This window comes from Sus scrofa, chromosome 2 (assembly GCF_000003025.6).
Source record: "Sus scrofa isolate TJ Tabasco breed Duroc chromosome 2, Sscrofa11.1, whole genome shotgun sequence".
NCBI classification, from domain to species: domain Eukaryota; kingdom Metazoa; phylum Chordata; class Mammalia; order Artiodactyla; family Suidae; genus Sus; species Sus scrofa.
The window spans coordinates 25702581-25728442 of record NC_010444.4 but is presented as its reverse complement, the minus strand read 5'-3'; the positions used below and the strand labels follow the sequence as shown (position 1 = coordinate 25728442).

At 45.1% G+C, this 25862-nt stretch overlaps 1 protein-coding gene across 6 annotated transcripts in view; it reads right to left on the bottom strand.

Annotated features, from left to right (window-relative positions):
• Positions 1 to 25862, bottom strand: part of SLC1A2 (solute carrier family 1 member 2) — a 167949-nt gene that overhangs the window by 43398 nt on the left and 98689 nt on the right. For all 6 annotated transcript variants that reach the window (XM_003480708.4, XM_021085278.1, XM_005660995.3 and 3 more), the window contains exons 2-6: positions 21215 to 21354; positions 18983 to 19135; positions 13806 to 14056; positions 9359 to 9527; positions 3071 to 3197 (exon numbers count right to left, since the gene is read on the bottom strand). In XM_003480708.4, the coding sequence (XP_003480756.2) occupies positions 3071 to 3197; positions 9359 to 9527; positions 13806 to 14056; positions 18983 to 19135; positions 21215 to 21354 (840 nt within the window). The remainder of the gene's footprint in view (positions 1 to 3070; positions 3198 to 9358; positions 9528 to 13805; positions 14057 to 18982; positions 19136 to 21214; positions 21355 to 25862) is intronic.

Sequence of the window (25862 nt, the reverse complement as noted above, 5' to 3'; positions counted from 1 at the left end):
AGTCTGTTGGCTGTTTTATCTAGAACCTTCTCACACACATCATTCTCAATCACTGACATGGCAGCTGAAGAATGAAAGAAATGTGTAGCGTTGGAATCTCTCACCATATAACACCCTCCGGACTGTTCGCCTGGATGAGGTAACGGAACAGCTGTCAGAAACTGTTCCGTGGGTCTTCTTCCTAACTCACGACTGCTTTTATCTCCTGGGATATGATGCTACATCTTTAGGATTTCGATTTCAGTGGGTAGGACACTTCCTGACCCACACCCACTCCATCCGGGAGAAAGGAGGTTACACTTGATCCCATGACTCATCTGATTTCCTCAAAGATCCCTCGGCTTCAGTGGCGATGACATTGGTATGGATGAAGAAAGGAATTTTCATACCTTGCCCAGATCATAATGCAGGAAAATGAACTGCCTGTTTAGAGTTTGGGTGTTCACTCTGCTAGAAATTCTAGGGAAAAAAAGGCAGATCCTAATGTTTAATAGAAAGAGGCCTGGTCGGCTTTATGTATTACCCTTTACCTCAAACTCTCAGTAAGCTCGGAACAATTTAAAAGGCTTTTAAAATGTTTTTACACGGAGCTCCTGTCGTGGCGCAGTGGTTAATGAATCCAACTAGGAACCGTGAGGTGGCGGGTTCGGTCCCTGGCCTTGCTCAGTGGGTTAAGGATCGACTGGCATTGCCGTGAGCTGTGGTGTAGGTTGCAGACTCGGCTCGGATCTCACATTGCTGTGGCTCTGGCACAGGCCGGCGGCTGCAGCTCCTATTGGACCCCTAGCCTGGGAACCTCCATGTGCCACGGGAGTGGCCCTAGAACAAGGCAAAAAGACAAAATAAACAAATAAATAATATAAAATGTTTTTACAGCGGGACATGGCATGTGACTTTAAATCTTCACACAAAAGAAATAGTCAGACATCTAGCATTGCCTGGGAAGTTGAAAAATCAGTACAATCATTGAAAAAGGGACACAATTTTACTAGCATCCTTTCTGTTTCCAAAGTACAATAAAGTAATGATCAGAACAAGCCAGATTTATTAAATCAGGTTGATGAAATCAAGAGGAATACCTTCTTGATGTGAGACCCTGGGGCCTTCGGCAGGCCCACTCATTCCTCGCGTTTTAGTAAGAACTTGCTATGGGCACATCTCCATGTTTGGAAATAAAATATAAGTCAAGGGGAGATTCTGCCCTTGTAAGGTGGGAGTAGGGGCCAAGGAGAAGAAGAAGAGAGAAGGTTGGGTTTCAGGGGAAGGCAGCACACAGCAGTGGAGGAGGCTCAGAGGAGGCGGGGGGAACAGGTGGGGAGCACTGGAGTGGGCAGAGTCAGGGAGTCTGTAACCCAGCATTCTTTTTTTTTTTTTTTTGTCTTTTTAGGTCCACACCCATGGCATACGGAGCTTCCCGTGCTAGGGGTTCAATTGGAGCTGTAGCTGAGGGCCTATATACCACAGCCACAGCAACACAGGATCCAAGCCACGTCTGTGATCTACATCACAGCTCAAGGCAACGCCGGATCCTTAACCCACTGAGCGAGGTCAAGGAGCAAACCTGCATCCTTATGGATGTTAGTCAGATTTGTTTCTGCTGAGTCACGATGGGCACTCCCGTAACCCAGCATTCTTATGGCACAGAGCACACACAAGTGGTTTGGTCTCCTAGTTATTTTCTTTCTAGGCAGACGTACAGGACCATCGTAAGGACTGGAAAAAAAAATGCATGTAAAAATCTTTCTGATAGAAAAGGGACATGAGATGGTTCCCGTGACCAGAGGTGACACTGTATCCTTGGTGAAGGAGGGACTACTCACAGTCTCCTGAGCTACCCTAGGTCTCAGAACCACTGACCATGAACTCACATGGAATGAAGTAGAATCAATATTGCTTAGATGATTCAAACAAACCCACTGATGCACCAAAGATTTTTACCATCAGTATAAACTGCAGCTCTTCCTCTCCCTTGTGATACAATGTTGGGCAAGTTCACTCATGTCAAGGAGCCTCAGTGATCCTTTCTGTAAAATGGGAACCCTAACGCCATTTTTGCAGGGTTGTTGGGATTGCATTTGATAGGTATGAAGCAATATCATGGCTCTTGGCAGATAAAAAGAAATCAATAAAAGAGAGTTTTTTGTGATGATGATGATCAGGATGATGTTAAAGAATCAAGATTTAGTGTCTCTGGACCATAGTTTTCTCTATTGTAAAACCAGAGGGTGGAACCAGATTTCCAAGAGCATTTCTTGTTCAATCCTCTGTGATTTCACTTTTTTTGCATGGCCTGACAGTTGTCTCGCTCTGTCTTTTTTTTTCTTCCCCCACATGAGTCACGAGTAACCCGAGTTTAAGATCCATTGCTTACGTACACCAGCATACGGAGCAGTGGTTCTTCCACAGGCCCTGGGCCCTGCCATATCCCGGGGAGTTTGGCCCTATCTCAATGTTTCCTGAGAGCTTCAGGTTTCAGGATTCCTGCTTGATTTTTCCAGTGTTTTTTTTTTTTTTTTTTTTTTTTTTGTCTTTTCTCACAGGGCAAGGATGGGCAGACTTTTTATATAAGGGTCCAAAGAGTAGATATTTCAGGCTTTGCAGGCTACATACTCTTGGTCAGAATCCCTCAACTCTGTCTTTTGGCACAAGAGCAACTGTAGACAATACATGAACAAACAGGTATGAGGCTGGGTTTCAGTAAAACGATTTATGGGCCCTGAATGTGAACTCCAAGTAATTTTCACGTGTCATGGACTAGTACTACTCTTTTGATTTTTTTTTCTGCAAAGTAAACACAAAAGACCCATTCTTAATTGTCAGGTCATACAAAACAAATGGCAGATGAGATGTGGTCCATGGGCTGGCTATAGGTTTCCAACCCATTTTCTGGGGAACTCTCTAAAAGAGAGGTTTTTCAGCCCTTTCTCAGTCCTTCCTGAGAGCCCTTTGCTTGGTTCACTTGGTTCACGCCCACCCACTCTTTGCTGCTGGGAGGGTTCCAGCGTCCTCTGGGGGACCCCAACACCATCTCACGTCCTCTCCGCAATGAGGTAAGAAGAAGCCCACTTACCACATGATCATGATCACCAACTTCATCACAATCTCATTCAAAATATTGAAGAATTCCACCATCAGCTTGGCCTGCTCACCCATCTTCCCCATGGCGATGCCAAAGGCAATGAAAAACCCTATCAGACCTGTTGGGTGAATCACATGACACAGAAGGACAAATTATAAAGAATGTGTTTCTTCTCCCGTGGGCTTTCCCATTCCCCAAGTAGGGAGCCCCGTTCTCACCGCCTGTTACCCCACGAAGTAAGCATTAAAAGACAAAAGCATTAGGTTTCACACTGAAAATACCTTTCCCCTGGATAATTACGGCTTTCCTGAATATTTTCCACATGAGCAAGTTGGAGTGTAAGCAGGTTAGTTCCTTGGAGGAAATAAATTCATGTTCCTTCCAAACGATAAAGTACTCTCTTCTTTCTCGTCCTTGCTTTTGAAATCATGTGTGAGCAGATTCCTTTAGCATGTAGATTAACAAAGCAAGGCTTGTTGGGACTTGGGGAGTTTTGTGCAAATTTTGGAGCCAATGTTAGAAGAGCAGAGACCAATTAACAACTAAGTCTCTGCCAGGGTTATGTCTGTATTGGCTTGGTGTTATCCCAAATCAATGCATGGCTGGTATAGTTCACTCCAGGAACACCCTAAAGATAAAATTATTTTCCTATTGCCTAATTTGAGAAGGAGGAAAAATGACAAAAAGGAAAAAAAAATCAAAGAGAAAGCAATGAGAAATACAAAACAGTTGGGAAAACCCCAAATGACCCAGTTTGTTTGCATTCAACCTGTTATTCATTAATTCATCACCATTCTTTCCATGGTCAAAAAAGTTTAGAATGCTTTCTTTTTTACTGAGTTTTTTCCCAGGATCATAAAGAGAAAACATAGTCTTTGTTATTTCCTGGCCCCTCAGCCATCTGAACTCCTTCACTTGTTATCACCTGATGTCCACCTCAGTGTAACCCCATCCTGGCCCCAGGGTCACTCCTAATTCTCGTCCAGGAGGATTTGAGGAACAACTGAACACTGTCTCCACCTCTTGATGTCAGCAGCAAACTGCACTAGGTCCTGGACCAACTCCAACAGCCAATCTTGGGTCTTAGTTCTGGGCGGCCTTTTGCCTCATTCTAAGTATCTGTCCTGGGAACCTGCCTGATTTGTTAGTTTCTCCAAGACCTGGCTTTTCTTTCCCCAAAACATTCTCTCCGCCACTACTCCCCCTACCAGGTCCCTCCCTCAGGGTCTCACTCTGGAGTGTCACCCAGACCCTCCCATGTGTATGGCTAACAGATGTCCCCATACTGCCTGGGGCTTTCTGGGTTTCTGATTACAAATCACCATGTGCCTCAACTCCCAATCTGTTTTCCAGTCTTGGGGCTCCAATTCTTTTTTTTTTTTTTTGCCTTTTTGCCATTTCTTGGGCAACACTGGATCTTTAACCCACTGAGCATGGCCAGGGATCGAACCCGCAACCTCATGGTTCCTAGTTGGATTCGTTAACCCACTGAGCCACGATGGGAACTCCCTTGGGGCTCCAATTCTGATGACTTGCATGGACTATAAATCCGTGTCATTGTCCCCTTGACAATGGGACCTTGCTCGCCCATCTGACTTTCTCTGAACCTCTCCCTCTTCTTCCCCACACCCACCCCGTCCCGTCATTTCCAGTCTCTCCCTATTCTATCCAGTTTCCTCGTGTGTCTGTTTAGGCCTGCGGTCTTGAGCTGTACCAAGGTAAACTACAGCATTATAATTTGATTCTCTTGGAGGAAAAGTCTTTCTCTCTGAACCTCTGATTTTACCTTTTCCCTGGTCGCCAAAACCTCCCACCTCCCCACAGCAAGCACATATCAACCCAGACTGTTCAACCACCAGACCCTCTCTCTAGCTTCAGCAAAAAGAACCCAGAACTTGCACTAAAATTGTTAATCCTCACTATTTAATAGTTCCCCTTCTCAGCTCTTGGCCAGAAAGAGCGACAAGTGACTTACCAGTGAGCCGTTCTGGCCACAAAAACAAAGGCTTAGTGAGAATTAAAGTGACCCAGAATTAGAGCGACCAGGGAGAGTGACCTAGTTCTGCAGGAATAGAGGACATCGCAGGCAGGCTCTTCTCAAGCCCGTGGAGAGGCGTTTGCTAGAGGAGAACTGAGCAATAATCTGTGAACATTCTGGCTGAGAATAGCTAGTTATCACTTGGTGAATTCCATTTGGAAATTTTAAAAGAAAATGCTCCAGGTCTCAAGGTCCCAAAGAACTAGCATAAAACAGCTCCCCCGGTGGGGTCTGCAGAAACTGGCCATCTCTGTGCATACTACAGAGATGCTGAAAGGAGCCGTCTCTCACAGGAGTTGATTTAAGTGGTTGAGATTCGAGTCCAAAAGAGTCTGCAAGTTTGCGGCGTAAAGAAATGAGTGTTTCTATGGAGTTCCTGTCATGGCTCAGTGGTTAATGAATCTGACTAGGAACCATGAGGTTGCGGGTTTGATCTCTGGCCTTGCTCAGTGGGTTAAGGATCTGGTGTTGCCGTGAGCTGTGGTGTAGGTCGCAGGTGCGGCTTGGATCTGGCGTTGCTGTGACTGTGGTATAGGCCGGTGGCTACAGCTCTGATTAGACCCCTAGCCTGGGAACCTCCCTATGCCGTGGGTGCGGCCCTAGAAAAGGCAAAAAGACAAAAAAAAAAAAAGAAAGAAAGAAAGAAGTGTTTTAAAAAGTCAGAGGCCAGATTTTATCTTCACTATTGCAATGCTCGCTCTTTGGGACTTTCCAAAGCCAAAAAAAAATAAAATAAAATAAAACAACCAAAACCAAAAAAAAAAAAAAAAAAAAAAAAAAAAAAAGCCACTATCTTTGCCCTTGGAGGACCATGGAAAGAACCTTATTTCAGCCATGATTTGTAAATGGGAAGTTTCTCAACCGTCTGACTTCCCTCAGCTTTCCAGACCTCAATTTGCACTTGGACACCTGCACCCTGTGTAAACCGCTTCCCTGTGTAAACACGGCCTCGTTGAACACACTCACTGGGACGGGGGTGTTCCATTTGAACAGAGCCCTCTTAGATTTGGTCACCGGGGTTGAGAGAGGAGTGAGTGGGGCTGAAACTCCCCAGGACCGTCAAAGGCCATGTGACTTCCCAGAATCCACCGAGAATCTGGAAAAGACCACAAAAGTCTTCGGAATGATTCACCTCAAAGCCCTGGCCCCATTACTCGTGGCCAAAGTAGAAAACTGTGGGGCCCCTTGGCCCTCAGGTCTGGGGGGGCCAGGGGGAGCTGGGAAGGTCCTGAAAAGGTCACAGATGTCTGGAGAGTGGAAGAGAAGAGCCACACCGGCCTGGATGCTGAGGATATTTGCAAACCCTCCTTCTCAGAGGCATTCTCCCACTCTCTCCTCTCTCCTTCCTCTTCTCACCTCCCACTGATGGTCAACAACCAACTCATCTTCCATTGCCTGGCAACCTAGTCAGCTTATCTCCTCCCTCATTCTCACCTCCTCAACCCACTTCCTGCCAGGCCAAAGAAAAGATCCCTCACTGAAGCTTCCACTTTTCAGTGGCTGGGCAATCCTGCTTCCCCCCAGCTATTTCTCCACTATTCTGATGAGTAAGGAGAACGGTTATCAAATCTAGAACAAACAAAAGAACAGGACACCCAGTTAAAATCTGAATTTCAGGTAAACGATGACATTTTTTTAGTGTAAGTATGTCCCAAGAAATATCTGGGATATTCTTAACACTTAAAAATTCCTAGTTGTTGGAGTTCCTGGTATGGCACAACAGGATTGGCAGCATCTCTGGAGCGCTGGGATGTAAGTTAGATCCCCAGCTTGGCACGGTGGGTTGAGGACCCAGCATTGCCACAGCTGTGGCATAGGTCACAGCTATGACTAGGATCCAGCTACGGCTCAGATCTGATCCATGGCCTGGGAATTCCAAATGCCTTGGGGGGACCAAAAATGAAAAAGAAAATAAATTCTTGTTGTTGATCTGAAATTCACTTGTAGCTGGGTACATGCATTTTATCTGGCAGCCCTACCAAAGAGACAAGGGCATGTAATCTCCATGGAAGGAGCCCAGAGCTCAAACTTTTCTAAACAGCTCTCGTTCAAACCCTTAGAAACCTCACTTGTATGGACCAACATACTTCACCTGCATAGTTTCCCCATTTTTCCCATCTTATGACCAAATGTCTCTCTTTCTTGTTTGGGGGACACCATTCTAACAGTGGGTAGGGGTTATGGTGGGGAGTGAACCCAGGGTGGATGAGCAAACGAGCCACCCACCTGATGGGGAGTCTCTGTCCTCTGTGGGGTGTTTTCTTACTGAGCATCTCAGCGCTCCACCCACCTTTAGTCATGACAGCAACTCGCATGAATGAAGCTCATGCATGCATCTCTGTGCCCTACGTGCACAATCTCACTGAATCCTCATAATGATCTACAAGAGAAGTGCCAACCCCATGCCCTCTTTACAGATGAATCTTGAGAAGTGGTGCAACCTGCCCATGGTCAGGTAACCGGTTAGTGGTCTGTAACAGATCCAAACTGGATTCAAACTTGTCTAACTGCAGAGCCAATGAAACCCCTGGGATGTCACACTTGAAAGGCTCCCTGCTCGGGGAAAGGGCTCATTGGGATCCCAGAAAGGTAAACAAGACAGTCTCTCTTTCTCTCTCTCTCTTTTTTTTGGCCACACCAGCAGCATACGGAAGTTCCTGGGCCGGGGATCAAATCTGAGCTGCAGCTGTGCCTGTGCCACAGCTGTGGCAACGCTAGATCCTTAACCCACTCTGCCACAGCAGGAATTCTGAGACAGTCTCCTTTATTGAAAAAAAAAAAAAAATTACTACAGGGAGTTCCCGTCGTGGCGCAGTGGTTAACGAATCTGACTAGGAACCATGAGGTTGCGGGTTTGGTCCCTGGCCTCGCTCAGTGCGTTAAGGATCTGGAGTTGTGGTGAGCTGTGGTGTAGGTTGCAGATGCGGCTCAGATCCCATGTTGCTGTGGCTCTTGCATATGCCGGCAGCTACAGTTCCGATTGGACCCCTAGCCTGGGACCCTCCATATGCCTCGGGAGTGGCCCAAGAGATGGCAAAAAGACAAAATAATAATAATAATAATAATAATTACAGTTGATTTACAATGTTCTGTCAATTTCTGCTGTACAGCAAAGCAAATGTATATATACATTCTTTATTTTCACATTATCCTTCATCATGTTCCATCACAAGTGACTAGATACAGTTCCCTGTGCTATACAGCAGGACCTCATTGCTTATCTACTCCAAAAGCAATAGTTTGCATCTACTAACCCCAAACTCCCAGTCCATCCCACTCCCTCCCTCTCCTCCTTGGCAACCACAAGTCTGAGCTCCAAATCCATGAGTTTGTTTCTTTTCTGTACATAGGTTCATTTGAACCTTATATTAGATTCCAGATGTGATATCATATGGTATGTGTCTTTCTCTTTCTGACTTACTTCACTTAGTATGAGAGTCTAGTTCCATCCATGTTGCTGCAAATGGCATTATTTTGTTCTTTTTATGGCTAAGTAGTATTCCATTGTATGCACATACCACATCAAGATAGTTTCCTTTTTTTTTTGTCTTTTTGCCTTTTCTAGGGCTGCTTCCACAGCATATGGAGATTCCCAGGCTAGGGGGTCTAATTGGAGCCATAGCCACTGGCCTACGCCAGAGCCACGGCAACGCCGGATCCTTAACCCACTGAGCAAGGCCAGGGATCGAACCCGAAGCCTCATGGTTCCTAGTCGGATTCGTTAACCACTGCACCACGACGGGAACTCCAAGATAGTTTCCTTTTTGGCAAGCTCCTTTAGGCACCGATGTCAACACTTTTGACTTCTGAGAGCACTGCATTTGTTTATAGACTGTGAAGGCTGGAGGTGAGGAGGGCACATGCCTAATGCCTAGCACAGAACTGGTATGTGTCCAAGGGCAGCTTGCTGCTGGTGGGGGGAGGGGAATGCTTCAGGCATGGAAGCCTTGGATGTGTAACTTCATGAAATGGAGCACTGGGGAAAGCGATTTGCCAACACCATGCAGAATGTCAAGGGATGTGCCCTTGAATGTCAGTCCCGCACCTGCATTGCTCCTGTTCCCCCCCTTGCCCTTAATCTTTCAGCTATCAGTCCTGGTGACCCTCAGGTTGCTCCCTGGAGAGAGCTGTATGCTTTCTGAGAAGGACGCAGGATGCCCAGCTGCTGACCTGCGGGAAAGGCTGGCCACGTGGCCCCGGCAGAGGTGCCTCCCTGAGGAGGTGAATACCAGGTTGCCTACCTAAGACATTCATGCCATCCTTGAACTCCAGGCCCTTCTTGATAACCACCTGCGTTTCCTCAGGACCCTCAGTCACAGTCTCGTTCAGGAGCGAGATGACAGCGTTGGTGGCATTGCCATCCTCGTCTGACGGAGGGGCCACCAGGACTTTCTTCGTCACTGTTTGAATCTAATGGGGTGGGGGAAAAAAAACATAACGATGAGAAGGTTGGGGTAAAGGGCCATCAAATGAGCCTGGCCGCTTACATAGTTTTAAATTCCCAATGTGTCAAAGGTAATTAAGAAATGCCCAAAACAAGGTTATGAAAGCGGAGAGTATTTTATCTTTGTGTTTGACAGAATGATGCTTTAGGACACAAAGACAGCACAATACGATTGTCCTTATCACACAACAATTAATAGGATTTATAATGTTCTTTTGTAACTACTACAAACAGTATGATCCACTAATGGGACACAAGTTGCACGTTCAGGGATGCACATCTGATTCTCTCATTATCCTGGACAAAATAGCAAATGTGAGACCCAGGAGTTCCTGCTGTGGCTCTGTGGGTTAAGAACCCAACATAGTGTCCATGAGGATGCGGGTTCGATCCCCAGCCTCTTTCAGTGGGTTAAGGATCTGCCTGGGCTCTCTGTTCAAGCCTGTCTAGGCTAGCCCACCCCAGCTGGGTGCCAACTCCACTCCCCTGAGGCTCCCTCACCTTAAAACCTGCAAAACCCCGGTCACTGACCCCGCACCTCCTCCTCCTGGCTATCTGCCATCGCCAGCGGTGTGGCTACCTAGAGCTCTGGCTATATCCACAGCTGCCTTTCGAAAACAGAGGACCTAAATTCTCCTGGAATAAGAAGCAGAGTCTGACCCTGGCCCCAGGTCCTCCTGCACCCACTCCACTCTCTGTCCACGTCTCCCCTCCCCGCTCCCTTCTCTTCTCCAAATGTACCAAAAACCTGCCAACCTCCGAAAGTCTATGTTCTGGCTTAGTGGGCTCTTCCCCCAGTTCTTCTCAGCCAGGCTCCTTCTGACCCGTTATTCCCTCAGCTCAGACGTCTCCCCCAGTTACTGCCTAGCCCATCATCCTGCCTCCAGCCCTCCGTGCTCACATGCCTTAATTTTTAAGTATCTTGGGTGTTTACCTGTTTGTTCTGGTCTATCTGCCCCTGGTCCCCGAAGGCAAGTAAGCTCTATTGGGCAGGGACCCTCATTGGATCATTCCCTGTGGCGTCCTGTGTACAGGAGCACACGGCCCCCAGGAGGTGCTCTCAAGAATCAGCGAATGAGCAAACACAGGTCACCAAATTCCCCAACAGCAAGGCCTGAAACCCCGTACTATTTGCCCTTTAGCCCGCAGGCCTCCCCTCAGTCTCAAAAGGCTGACTCAAGAGTTAGTGATTCAGAGTTCCCATCACGGCTCAGCAGTAATGAACCTAATATTCACAAGGACTCGGGTTTGATCCCCGGCCCTGTTCAGTGGGTTGAGGCTCCAGCATTGCCATGAGCTGTGGTGTAGGTCGCAGAAAGTTCATTGCTGTGACTGTGGTGTAGGCCCGTTGCTGCAGCTCTGATACAACCGCTAGCCTGGGAAGCTCCATATGCTGCAGGTGCAGCCCTAAAAAGAAAGGGAGGAAGGACGAGTTAATGACTAGGAAATATTGTTACAGCTAAAAACTACTTAAAACAGTCTCCTGTCCTGCCTTGGCCCATGAACTTAGGACTAATGTTTACTTCCTAGTTAGAGTTCTATTGTACCTAGTGTCCAGTTTTTCTCAAATGATCTTTTCCCTGCTTAATTGCTTTCTTTTACTACTGGTTACTTTCTAGTTAGAGTTCTATTACACCGAGTGCTTTCTTTTGTAACTGAAGCACTCCCTAACACCATTTCCCTGTAAGCAATCTTCTTTCCAGAGAAAAGGCCAAGGAACTTTCCAGAGAAAAGGCCGCCACGTGGCCCTTCTCACTGGGCTTGACTGCATGTGGTCAGGCCACACAAGAGAGCCTGTTGTTGCCTTGGAAACCTCACTTTGGTTCAGGGTCCGCCCAAAGCAGCGAACAGGTGGCCTCCCTGTTCTCAAAAATGCAGGTCCTGCCACTTTGGGTGAGGGGGCCTGTGCTCTGGGTACTGTGCACCTTTTTTTTTTTTTTTTTTTTTTCCCCAACGTCTTTATGTCTAACTCTGGTCCTGAAGCCCCCTCCACCCAAGAGAGGCTATCTGAAGCCAGCTGTACCCCAGGGTCACTGAAACCATCTTCCAGCACCCTTCCTCCCCGGGTATGCCATGACACCCTAGGAGTTACCTTTCTTCTGACTCTCGTCACGGCCTCCTAAGCCCAGGGGATTGTACCAAGTTTAAGTTCTCTTTCCCCTGGGCTGCCTGCAGTCTAGCTTAAGAATATGCACCTCCCTCACCCTAAGGTAAAATATTCCACATGCTTTTCCTGTGACTGTCTTAACCCAAAGGGACCATGTCCCTGGGCTTAGCTGGAGGACTATGGGCTCACTCCTCGCAAGAATTTTGCCAGTGGGGGTGGGGAAGGAAACAGCTCTGTGTTCAAGCCTAGTGACCCCTAGTGCCTCAGGCAGTGACAAGACAGCAGAGACTGCCCATCACTAGACAGGCCAGGGAGTGTGAGCGGTAGTGTGAGCTCAGCTGACAGGACAGACATTCACCCCTTGCCCAGAGTGACAGCTCCGCTGCCTGCCGGATTCTCAGTCCTGCCTCACTGGCTTGGACCAAAGGGGCTCCTTCTTGCCTGGAGCGTGGTTGGGACTGAGCACAGGAAGGGGGCCCAAATCTGCACGCCGTCACTCTCATGCTACCAGCTCCTCCACTCCCGACCTTCTACCAGCTCAGCCTCCACGGCTACAATTCCAGAGCGCTCTTTCCAAAATGTCAAGAATAGACTTAGTACCCCGTTGCATCTATCCCTCCAAAGCAAGCAAATTCATCATTCTAGGCAGGCTGCCGGAGGGGGAAGCTCATTATACAGAGGGGGTCCCAGTAAGCACCCCTTCCCTAGCCTCTTTCTGTTCACTCCCCACTCAATTTCCCCTGCCTTTCACACAGCTCCCTGCTACAAGTGCCTCCAAAGTGGCCTTGGGCATCAGAGAACACATTACAGATTTACCCAGAGTAAACTGAGCTCAGCAGTGGTTGGTAATTTGGGGCCACTGGAAATGCAGACTTTTTTCTTTGTGGCCTGTTTCCTAAATTTATTCTTCTATGATTTCCTGGAAAGAGCTGAGGGAGGTTCCTTGGTTCTAGTTTACTTCCAACCAGGGCTCATGGGAACTGAGGTGTATTCTAACCTAAATTAGCCATGGGTCTGGACAAGAGGCTGGCAAGTGGAGCCTGGGTGGCTAACTCAGTGGTTCCACTCAGCAGAATCAACTGCTTTTAAAAACCACGTGTTAAAAAATAGCTATGCCTGTATGAGGTTGGTAGGAGTATACCTGGCTACGAATTTCATAGGGCCATGTCTGAAACATCCAGCAAACTCAGAATATCAAACTCTTTGGCAAGACATTTTTGCTTCCAGGAATTTATTCTTAGAAATACCACACACCAATGAAAAAGCAAAGAGAGCAATGGCACTAAAACACACTTAAATGAAAAAGCAAGCTGCAACATGGTGTGTGTAACGCAGTACCATTTGGGTTGTTTTTTTGTTTGTTTGTTTGTTTGTTTGTTTTTGGATGCACCCAAGCATGCAGAAGTTCCCAGGCCAGGGATTAAACCCAAACCACAGCAGCAGGACAAGCTGCTGCAGTGACAACGCCAGATGTTTAACCTGCTGGACCACAAGTGAATTCCCAGGCTGAATTTTTTTTTTTAAGATTACGCATATGAACACATGCACATGTGACCAAAAAAATACACAAGGGGAAACATGAGTTGCTCTAGGAAAGGGACATGGGGACTTGAATTTTTACTTTGTGTACATCTATAATCTTTAAACTTTCCTCAGTTCTCATGTACTACTTCTAGAATTTGACAAATACCCAATCACTGGGCCACCCTGGAGATTCAGATTCTGTAAAGCATGCGGATTTTAAGATGTGTCACATGTGGTTTTGCTCCACTGCTAAGATCGAGAACCACCAGGCACTCAAGAGGGTGTGGTGGGCTAGGTGATAAAAATATGCCCTGGGATGACATAACCAAAAATGGAGAAAAAGAGATCCAAGAGAAAAGGAGAAGAGGGCTCCCAGAGCAAAATGCTATGAAGTGTACTGCAAAAAAAAGGAAGGTTCAAAAACAAGCAAACAAAAACGACTCAACCCCTGTCCTAAAAAATCTGCTCCAGAGGACCTCATACCACCCCGAGGCAGAGAATATTAAATATTAAGAAATTGCTCCCCACAGCTGGTTGGTTGAAATGGTCTCTAAGTTCCCACCTTGGGAACTTAGGAGTTTGGAGAAGTGAGAATATCAGAGCTCAGGGTTACCTGCTGAAAACAAGCTTGGACGAGGTTTTCAGGGAAGAGATTTCGAATGAGGTCGAGAAAGGCATCCAGGCTGGACACTTCGTCGTTCTTCTTCCCAGGCCCCAGCTGCTTCTTGAGTTTGGGGTTCCCTGGATGGATAGCCAAGACCAGGATGACCCCCAGCACTGCGGCGATGATGGTGGTGGACATGTAATACACCATAGCTCTCGTGCCCAGGCGGCCACTGGCTTTAGCATCCAGGCCCGACAACCCTGGATGGAAAAGAAACCCAGGAGGAGGAGTTCCATTATGTTCCTGTGAGCTGCCCATCTCTGCATAGCTGTCACCAACCCGCAGCTTCATCCCACTCAAAGGCATTAATGGTTAATCGAACCTCCTTCTTACTGAATATCTGTCAACTCCACAGTTTACAATTCCATTTTCCAAGGATGTTTTTGAAATTCTAGAGAAGTGGGCAGAGGTGGAGATCGTTTGGTTCCAGCTTTATAAACTGGTCAGGTGACTGCTTTTTATCAGGCTGCAGTAGTGAGTTAAAGCTGAATACTGTGTTCAATGGTTAATTCTGAGATAATGCCCTTCCCACTTATTTGGTATGAAGATAGCCTTTATGAAGTGATGGTTCTGGTACATGCTAGGATTTTTGTTTGCTTTGTTTAGTTTTTTGTCAATTATACTACATATTTTATTTATGTTTTGCATATTTTTCACCAAACAATAGGTGATTTACAATGTGGTGCCAATTTCTTCAGTCTAGCAAAGTGACCACTCATATATATATACTCCTTTTCTTATATTATCTTCCATCATGGTCTATCCCAAGAGACTAGATATAGTTCCCTGTGCTGTACAGTAGGACCTCATTATGTTTGTTTTAATGTCCTCACTTAGGAAAGTAAAAAGCTGGTAGCCCTATGTATTCAAAAGACATTCAAAAGACTAGTCATGAAATCAAGAGTCTGCAAAAGTGATGTAGCACAGCCCTCTCGCTCCTGAGGTCAAGCCTGATGGAGACCGCATTTTCTGACCTCGTGTAGGGATGTGACAACACGTGCAAAAAACACCCAGCATAGGTGGGAGCTTCGTCTGTATTTCAGGAGCTCCTGTGATTGTTAGTGGAAATTCCAAGCAAGTCACAAAAACCCCAGCCTTCACTGGGTTTTTTTCCAGTAATTTCTTTAGTCTTTCTACTTCCTGGTTTCAGTTCCTGCTTTTATGAGACCAAGAGATTGCAACCCTTTCTGAGGATCAGTCTTTTTTGCCTTTGGGGAGGAAGTCATTATTGATGTTAAGTTTTCTGAATGAAGCTGACCCATGTATGACCCACTTCTTACAAAATGAAGTCTAATTCCAGACAATGGAAGTAAGGTCTCCTTACCAGGTTGGCCAATGAACCATCTGTTAAACAGGCATGGAGAACATTTCCTCTGGTTTCAAAAAGAGCATTTAACATAAAACACAGCATTACTCAATAAGGGGCTGAATGATACTGAGTCCAGCTCTTTCCATCACTGGGTTCACTGGTCAACCATCTATGAGACTGTAGCTTCTGAATCTCATGGAGTTATCAGAGCTTCTCTATCTTCGTAAGGTGAAGAGTCCAGAGGACAACTTTCTCAAGGTCACCCAGCTTGTTGGCAGCCAGATATAAACCAAAGCCCTACTCATTCTTAACTCTGAGCCTAGTCTCTAAACTACATCAACTTAGACCTTGTTTGACTAATATTATTTGGTAAGGAGGAAACTACCAGTATAAGCCCATGGAGGGGAAAAAAAATCTTTCAAATAAAACAGTTATTTCAGTCAATAACTAGTGAACATATCCAACAACATATCAAAAAGATCGTACACCATGACCAGGTGGGATTCATCCCAAGTTCACAAGGATGGTTCAACACATGCAAATCAATCAATGTCATACACCACATTAACCAAAGAAAAGTCAAAAACCACATGATCATCATCATCTCCATAGATGCAGAAAAAGCATTTGACAAAGTCCAACATCCATTCACGATCAAAACTCTTACCAAAGCGGGTATAGAGGGAACATTCCTTAACATAATCAAAGCCACTTAACAACAAACCCACAGCAAACATAATACTCAATGGAGAAAAGTTGAAAGACTTATCACTAAAATCTGGAACAAGACAAGGATGCCCACTCTCACCACTGTTATTCAATATAGTATTAGAATTCCTAGCCACAGCAATCAGACAAACAAAAGAAATAGAAGGCATCCAAATAGGAAGAGAAGAGGTAAAACTGTCACCATATGCAGATGATATGATACTATATAGAAAACCCTAAGGACTCAACCCAAAAACTACCTGAATGAACTGATCAACAAATTCAGCAAAAGTAGCAGGATATAAGATTAACATTCAGAAATCAGTCACATTTCTGGATACTAACAACGAAATATTAGAAAAGGAATACAAAAATACAATACCCTTTAAAATTGCACCCCAAAAAATCAAATACCTGGGTATACACCTGACCAAGGAGGTGAAAGACTTATAATGTTGAGAACTATAAGATATTAATCAAGGAAATTAAAGAAGATGTAAAGAAATGGAAAGATACTCCATGCTCCTGGGTTGGAAAAATTAATATTGTAAAAATGGCCATACTATCCAAAGCAATATACAGATTCAATGCAATCCTTGTCCAATTATCCATGGCATTTTTCACAGAACTAGAACAAACAATCCAAAACTTTATATGGAACCACAAAAGATCCAAAATTACCAAAGCAATTCTGAGGAACAAAAACCAAGCAGGAGGCATCACTCTCCCAGACTTCAGGCAATCAAGACAGTGTGGTACTGGCACCAAAACAGATATACAGACCAATGGAACAGAACAGAGAACCCAGAAATAAACCCAGACACCTCGGGTCAATTAATCTTTGACAAAGGAGGCAAGAACATAAAATGGAAAAAAGACAGTCTTTTCAGCAAGAATTGCTGGAAACCTGGACAGCTACATACAAATCAATGAAACTAGAACACACCCTCACACCATGCACCAAAATCAACTCAAAATGGCTGAAAGACTTAAATATAAGATAAGATACCATCAAACGTTTGGAAGAGAACATAGGCAAAACATTCTCTGACATCAACTTTACAAATGTTTTCTCAGGTCAGTCTCCCAAAGTCACAGAAATAAAAGCAAAAATAAACCAATGGGACCTAATCAAACTGACAAGCTTTTGCACAGCCAAGGAAACCAAAAAGAAAACAAAAAAGACAACTTATAGAATGGGAGAAAACAGTTTCAAATGATGCAACTGACAAGGGCTTAATCTCTAAAATATACAAGAAACTTATACAACTCTGCAGCAAAAAAGCCAAGAACTGAAAGGAAAAATGGGCAAAAGACCTGAATAGACATTTTTCCAAGGAAGATATACAGATGGCCAACAAGCACATGAAAAAATGCTCAACATCCCTGATTGTTAGAGAAATGCAAATCAAAACTACAATGAAATACCAGCTCACGCCAGTCAGAATGGCCATCATTAATAAGTCCACAAAGAACAAATGCTGGAGGGGGTGTGGAGAAAAGGGAACCATCCTGCACTGTTGGGGGGAATGTAAGCTGGTACAACCACTATGGAGAACAGTATGGAGGTACCTTAGAAAACTATACATAGAACTATCATATGACCCAGAAACCCCATTCTTTGGCATATATCTGGACAAAATCTTCCTTAAAAAAGACACATGCACCTGCATGTTCACTGCAGCTGTATTCACAATAGCCAAGACATGGAAACAACGCAAATGTCCATCGACAAATGATTGAATTAGGAAGATGTGGTATATATACACAATGGAATAGTATTCAGCCATAAAAAAGAACGACATAATGCCATTTTCAGCAACATGGATGGAACTAGAGAATCTCATCCTGAGTGAAGTAAGTCAGAAAGAGAAAGACAAATACCATATGATATCACTTATATCTGGAATCTAATATATGGCACAAATGAACCTCTCCACAGAAAAGAAAATCATGGACTTGGAGAATAGACTTGTGGTTGCCAAGGGGGAGGGGGAGGGAGTGGGGTGGTTGGGGAGCTTGGTGTTAATAGATGCAGACTATTGCCTTTGGAATGGATAGGCAATGAGAGCCTGCTGTATAACACTGGGAACTATGTCTAGTCACTTATAATGGAGCATGATTATGAGAGCAAAAAGAAGGTATACATGTGTGTGTAATGGGTCACCATGCTGTACAGTAGAAAAAAAAATTGCATTGGGGAAATAACAATAAAAAAAAGAAATCCCTTTCCAGTAGAGCTAAATTAATTGAGTGACCATAAGACTCATTTGAGAAGAAACTGCATAATCTGCTGGTCCTGATATGTACATACATAAGAGAAATTAATTCAATTTCCATCTAAGTGGATAGTAAATTTTTAAATGTATTTAAAAAAAACTACTGAACATGATCTATACATTAAGAGTATCTTTCTTCTGAAAAACTGGAAGGGTTTCCCATCTAGTATTTCATTTATTTTTAATACCCATTTCCCTCTATACCCAATTAGACAGTAAAGAGAAAATTTCCTTTTCTTTCTTTCCCTGTCTTTCTTTCCTTCTTTCTTTTAAAATGGCTGGACCTGTGGCACATTGAAATCCTCAGGCCAGGGACTGAATCCGAGCTGCAGTGGTGACCTACATCCCAGCTGCAGCAATGCCTGATCATTTAACCCACTGTGCCAGGGCGGGGATTGAACCCGTATCTCTGCAGTGACCTAAGCCACTGCAGTAGGATTCTTAACCCACTGTGCCAAAGCAGGAACTCTGAGACAGTTTCCTTTTTTACTTCTTCATTTGTCAGTTTCTGAACAAAATACAATTAAGAAAATGAGAAAAAACTACACTTTTAAAAATTATGATCCCTACAGATATGATCACTTTTAACACGTGGCCATTTCCTTTTCATCTTTTGTTGCCTGACAAACAGATGGACTGATGAATAGATGGCAAACTATTGTTTGAGGGTTGATTATCCAGTTTTAGGGACAGGAAAACTAAGGTTCTGCAGTGAAATGACATAGATGATCACATTCATTCATTCAACCAAACTGAGATTCTCTGGTCAATTCAAAAGCTGGAGCAGGAGTATGACCCACTGTGGCCAAGCGCTTGAGAGGTGATCTTACCTGTGATTAAACTGGAGATGATTAAAGGGAGGATAAGCATTTTTAGCATCCTCATGAGTATATCCCCTGGGAAGGCTATTAACATAACCACATCAGGGTGGATAGGAGATGCCAAGCGAAGAAATCCTCCACATACTGCCCCCAGGATGACACCTATAAACAAGGGGGAAAAAATCTGAATTTATTTTTCTGCCCTCATCAAATGCATAGCTCTAGGGACTTAGTTTAGTGACACTGACCTTTCTTATACTTCTCCATTATCAGATGATGACTAACACATAACAAAAATACCACTAGACAAGTGAAGTTGATTTTGATGACTCATAAGAAAAATTTTTTTACTTCCTTTACTGTTCTAAAAAGCAGCATTGGAAGAGCCAAAGAGAGCTTTCTCAAGGCTTTGGGGAAAATATAACCTGGTGACTTGCCTAGAATATGATCCACTTCCAGAGTCATAAGTTGTCAGTAGAAATAATCCACAGTGGCAGATATCACTTCTCCTCACAGCCCAGGCCGGCTGTGTGGCAAGGTTTTTAATGTATTTCTTCCTTTTTTTTTTTTTTTTTGGTCTTTCTGCCATTTCTTGGGCCGCTCCTGTGGCATATGGAGGTTCTCAGGCTAGGGGTTGAATTGGAGCTGCAGCCACTGGCCTACACCACAGCCACAGCAATGCGGGATCCAAGCTGCGTTTGTGACCTACACCACTGCTCATGGCAACGCCGGATCCTTAACCCACTGAGCAAGGCCAGGGATCGAACCCGCAACCTCATGGTTCCTAGTTGGATTTGTTAACCACTGAGCCACAATGGGAACTCCTATTTCTTCCCTTTTTAAACTGAATACCAGATAAAAGGAACATTTAAGTGATCCAGCTGGGGTGAGTTTTCTTTTTTCTTCTATTGACTACCAATAATTTCCCCCGGCTCATCCTCAAGAAGTTTTGTCTTTGACTTGTGTGTCCTTGTACATAATCTCTAGACTTGCCGACCTTAGAAGAGATCAAGGAAGGTGTCTAAAAATATATACTTTGCGAGGAAACAATTTGGGCAGAGATTCTAGCAAGAGCCTTTCACCTTTTGTACTTTGGGAGCCCACAAGAAAAACCTGGATCTCTCCAAACTGGTGGCCAACATAATCCACCTCTAGGAACCACAGATGGGGTCATAGGGTGACTGGTATAAGGAAGGGACAGAGGGAGGTCCTAGGTATGTGGCTATGGTGTCAACTCTGGAGATACAAAGGGAGAAATGTGGCCTAAAGTCTGATCTTTTTTCCTTCCGCGGGTGAAAAACAGCCTTCTTTAAAACCTATGACGAGTGAAATTTGCTTCTGTGGAAAGTAACTTTTGGAAAACCCTACCATGCTTGTGATTTTCTTCTTATTAAGTGAACTGAGCTGGGGCAAATTCCCAGTCCTAACTCTAGTCCACTGACACCCATGATGACTGACTTGAAGGAGAAGCCAAGTAAGAAGTGGTGTGTGTGGGGGTGTGTGTGGGTGGGTGGGTGGAAGGGTGGGGAGATTACCTCTGTGTGTAGCCTCAGAAGAGTTGAAGAACAAGGAGAAGACTGAAAAAGGAAATGATCTGATTGTTACTACAAGAAACTTGGGTTTTCAACCAGGGTTTCCTGAGAATGGGGAAAAATGTAGTTTCTCGTAGTGAACAGGACACCCAGAGCTCAGGTGAGGCCTGAAGCAGGGAAGCAAGTCTTTCAAGGTGGAGCTGGAGTAGATCAGGCTTCAGGCTGAGCGTCTTCCACTCCGACCTCGTTAGTTATTGTGCTAATGAATCTAAGTTAATGAAGTGCCTGGAGAAGGTGAGACCTTGGGAGCCCTCTTAGTAGGGTTTTTGGCAACTGATGCCTTTCTCAGGATGCAGGTGCTTCTCTAAATGACCCTCTGCTTTGGAATCACCTAGAAGGTTTGTTAAGATGCAGATTCCAGGGTCTCACGCCAAATGGCCCAAAGCAAAGTCTCTCTGGGAAGAGCCTGGGAATCTGTATGCTAACGTACCCCCGGGGATGTGCATGCAAACTGAAATCTGAGACCCGCTAGAGTCCTAAGGCAGAACACAGCTAGGACAGGTAAGTAGGAGGATTAGATCACTAAGGCAGCGGGGCAGAGCAGGTGGCTTGCTTTCCAGCAGGAGAGCTGGCTGGCAGAACCAGCTTCTTCGCGGAGGCAGGAGAGATCCAGGGAGGAGGGTTGGGTGGGGCAGCCCCTACCACCTACCGAACACGGTCAACGTCAGCAGGAGATTCTTCCCCAGTTTGTCGCACAAGCGCAGCCCCAGGTGCCGGGGCTTGGGCTCCTCTGAACTGAGGTGGCTGTCGTGCATCCGTACTTCCACCTGCTTGGGCATGTTGTTGGCACTAAAACAGAAGGGAAGGCAGTGGTTAGAGTCTGCTGGGCACCTCCCCACTGCAGTTGGAGGGGCTCAGGTCGTAAGAGGGGAAACGGCCTTCCCCAGGCGTAGCTGGGAATCTGGGACCATTGACAGGAAAACAAAAGCCAGAGCAATGCAGGGTACCCTGAATTTCTGTTCACCTACAAGCAGGACACTAGGACACACTGAACGCCAACATGCCAGGTGTTCTTATCCTTATTATCTTGAAGCATCACAGAAAAGGCACCCCACGGGCAGAGGAAGATTTTTCTCCAAGAGTTGCCCACTGTGGTATCCCTGCCCCGTTTAACAGGAAGTAACTTGCCCTGGTTCATGAGGCTAAAAGGAATGGAGAGTCAAACCCAGGTATGCCTGGCTCCAAAACCTAAGAACTTTCATTCTTGTATCCACAGCAAAAAAGATGACTGTTGGATAATCTAGGGTCAGAAGAGCCCTAGCCTAAATCTTGCTAAATAAAAATGCCTCTGAGTTTAAGCCTTCTCCATCCTAGATGCAGAAAAGAGTCATAGATGCTGGGAGTTCAAGTTTTACCTTTTTTTTTTTTTTTATCCAAAAGATGGCTTATCTAGTTTTTAAAAAAATTCAGTCCACTGTTTTTTTTTGTTTTTTTTTTTCTTTAGGGCCACACCTGCAGCATGTGCAAGTTCCCAGGCTAGGGGTCAAATTGGAGCTGCAGCTGCTGACCACAGCCACAGCCACAGCAACTCAGGATCCAAGTCGCATCTGCGACCTACATCACGGCTCACGGCAATGGCAGATCCTTAACCCACTGAGCGAAGCCAGGGATCAAACCCACATTCTCATGGCTACTGGTTGGGTTCATAACCCACTGAGCCACAGTGGGAACTCCCTGTTGTGATTTTAAAAAGTGACTCGTATTAGAGTTCTCCTTTGGCACAGCTGGTTAAGGATCCAGCGTTGTCACTGCAGCGGCTCGGACTACTGCTGTGTGGAGGCTTTGATTCTTGGCCTGGGAACTTCCACCACAGGTGAAGCCAAAAAAAGGTCACTGTATTATCCTATAAGCTGCCCAAGAGTCATGCTACTCAGTGTCAATGAAGTGTGGCTTTAGGAAGCCTGTGATCGCCTTCATCCATCGATGCACCCCAGTCCTCTTCCTGATAAACTCCATGTGGACCCAGGCTATGCTAAATCTCAGCCAATGGAGCCCCTGCCAGGATAACCAGCTTCGCCATTTCCCAGGACAATAAGATTCCAAAGTTAAGTTTCAGGATCGACATAGGGAAGCCAAGTTTTCACTTTGACATCTTAGGACATTTTTGTTAGCTGCCCTTACAATCACTAGCACGTGGCAAACCAATGGAAAAAAGTCTGTAACACCTTGAAAGACAAGTCACAGTCTCTGAATCACGACAATGCCTTCCAGGATAGGCAGGTGTCAGCCATACCCAGACAGTCTCAGCACAGACTGGAGAGACCTTCCTTTGGAACCAACACCAGTCTGCAGACCAGGGGTTTGGAATCACCAGTTCTAATGGAAAGAGCGTGGGTTTGTGGAATCAGAGAGGCTGGGATATAAACCATGACTCCATCACTTTGGCAGCTGTGAGGTGTGTGGAAAGAAACACTCAATGCCCACCTTGTAGAAGGTAAATAGCCTAACGTATGTTAAGGGCCATGCGCACACCTGACACAGCTGGTTCCTTTCTCCAGGGAACATAGAAACACAATACTCATCAAGTTCATGACAAGAATGACATTAAACTTAGGGGACCTACCCAGTTACACCATCATTCCAACAAGACACCAAGCTTAGCTTCCAGAGTCTCAGAATCAAGACCGGGGACCCAATACAGCTACTTACTTTTTAATATACTTGCTTCATAGTGGTTTTAAAATTGGGAGTAATGTGGCATGGCCGGGTAGAATATCCAGATAAAAACATGAGTCAAAATCCAAGCTTCTTTGTCTCCCCTTAGTGGTCTACGTTCCACTCATCTACTTAGTTTAGGGGCAACCTCTGACCATCTGGCATATGTCTGTGTTAATGACCATTCACATCATCTAAAAAAAGAAAATAAGGGCGTTCCCCCTGTAGTGAAACAGGACCTGGAGTGTGTCTGCAGCACCAGGATGCAGGTCCGATCCCTGGCCCAACACAGTGGGTTAAGGATCCGTCATTGCTACAATTGTGGCATAGGTTGCAACTGTGGCTGATCTCATACCCGGCCCAGGAACTCCATATGCCATGAGGCAGCCAAAAAAAAAAAAAAAAAAAAGAAAGAAAGAAAGAAAGAAAATAAGGCATGAAGCTCACAGCAAGCAGATGATGTCTTTCTGATCTTCTGATCAGTAGCAGCAAATACTACTTCCTCTCACCACCAAGCGAAACAGACAGAAATGTTCTTTTTATAACACAGCATGGGAAAATGATCAAAACAATCTTTTTTTTTAACATGGATAGACCCTATTTCTATGCTTGCATGAGAATCTTTTTACATTTTTAAACATTTCTCCAGCCAGTAATCTGAGGCTTTAAACCAGGAAACTGCCAGCAAAGAATGGAGGTCGTGTTCTGAAATAGTGAATGCATTCGTTAGCCAGCCCTTGGCAAAAACTCTAGGCTCCCCTTGAGATGGTAATCCCCTGCCTTCTGCTTCATTTGAAGCCCTCCTGCCATTGACGTGAGAATCAGGCACGTGGTGGGTATTTCAGGGAGACTAACAAGTATTTAAAGCAGACATTCTGGCAAGACCTATATGATGTAATGAAAGCGTCAGGCATCAAGTCAGCCATGCCCAAGTGAAAACACACACACGCTAAGCTAACGTACAGGCCCCATCCAGCAATGTGGTTGGATGCCTGCTGGCCACACTTCTTAGCTGCATAAGATCGCTGTATGTTTAATGGTTTGTTTTTTAAGCCATTACAAAATGTCTCTGAAGCCCTGAATCAAAACAACCACATCAAAGTGGCAACACCAAAATGTCATGAACCCGCAAGTATTTATTGAGAGAATGTCTTGGACTTGCCCTCTTGGAATTAAAGCCATGCTCCAGGCTCAGAGGAGTTCGTAACATCTGTGCATAAAAAATCATTGTTAAAGTACATCAGGGCCTCAGCTTGCCTCTGGGGATACAGAGAGTCCCCTAAGAACACTGTGTAAAGATTCTAGACCAGTCTAAGTGATCACTGTATCCCCCGGACCACAAAAGAGCCTGAAACAGACAATAACATACAACATAACATTAAATACTATTGTAAAGCATCACACAGAGTAGCTTCTCAGCCTTATATTTAGCTTCAGAGGAATGGATGTAGTTTTGTTCTGGTTTCTATTTATCATTTCCAGTGATCTTTATTCCTTCCTACAGTTCTGGGGTTTTTTCCTTCCAGTGTTACTGAGATGTAATTGACACACAGCACTGTATAAGTTGAAGGTATATGGCATAGTGATTTGATTTACATACCACATGAAGTGATTATCACAATAAGTGTAGTAACATCCACCATCTCATATATGCACAAAATTAAAGAACCAGAACAAATGTTTTTCCTGTGATGAAGACTTACTCTTTTAACTTTCATATATAACGTATAGCAGTGTTCATTATATTCACCACGTAATACACATTGCATCCCTCGAAGGACAGACAGACGTTTTGTTTTGGTTTGGTTTGGTTTGTTTGCTTATTTTACAGCCACACCCAAAGCACAGAGAAGTTCCCAGGCCAGGGACCTAGGCGGACACTGAATCCTTTCATCCTCGGCACTGGGCCAGGGATCAAACCTGCACCTGCACAGTGACCAGAGCTGCTGCAGTCGGCTTTGTGACCCACTGTACCACAGTGGGTACTCCTTTTTAATTTTTTTCCTAAAGTTTTACGTAGAACAGAGAGAGTTTTTAAAATAAGACCACACACTCGCACAGCTATGTAAAGACTGGTTACTGAATGCACATAGTAACACTGGCAACGACAAGGGTGGCTGGTATTTTCTGAGTACTCTGTGGGTCTGACACTCTAGTCAGTAATGAGTAAGGTATAATCCTTGCTCTTAAGGAGCTCTGAAGGGGAAACAGAAAGCACACTGTCTGGTACTTGTCTGCTTTACATACAGGCTGTGATAAGGTACAGATGCTTTGGGACACAGTAAGGATGATGCCTCATCCAGCTTTGGGGAAGAGAGTTCAAGACAGTCTCTTGGGAGAGGCTGATAATAGAGTTGGATCTTTATTTATTTATTTGGTCTTGTTAGGGCCGCATGCATGGCATATGGAGGTTCCCAGGCACCAGAGGTCGAATCAGAGCTGTTAACTCCTGTCCTACCCCACAGCCATGGCAACACCAGATCCAAGCCACATCGGCGACCTACACCACAGCTTACAGCAACACCGGACCCTTAACCCACTGAGCGACGCCAGGGATCAGACCTGCGTCCTCCTGGATACTAGTCAGATTCATTTCCACTGAGCCACCACGGGAACTCCCCAGAGTTGGATCTTAAAGGATG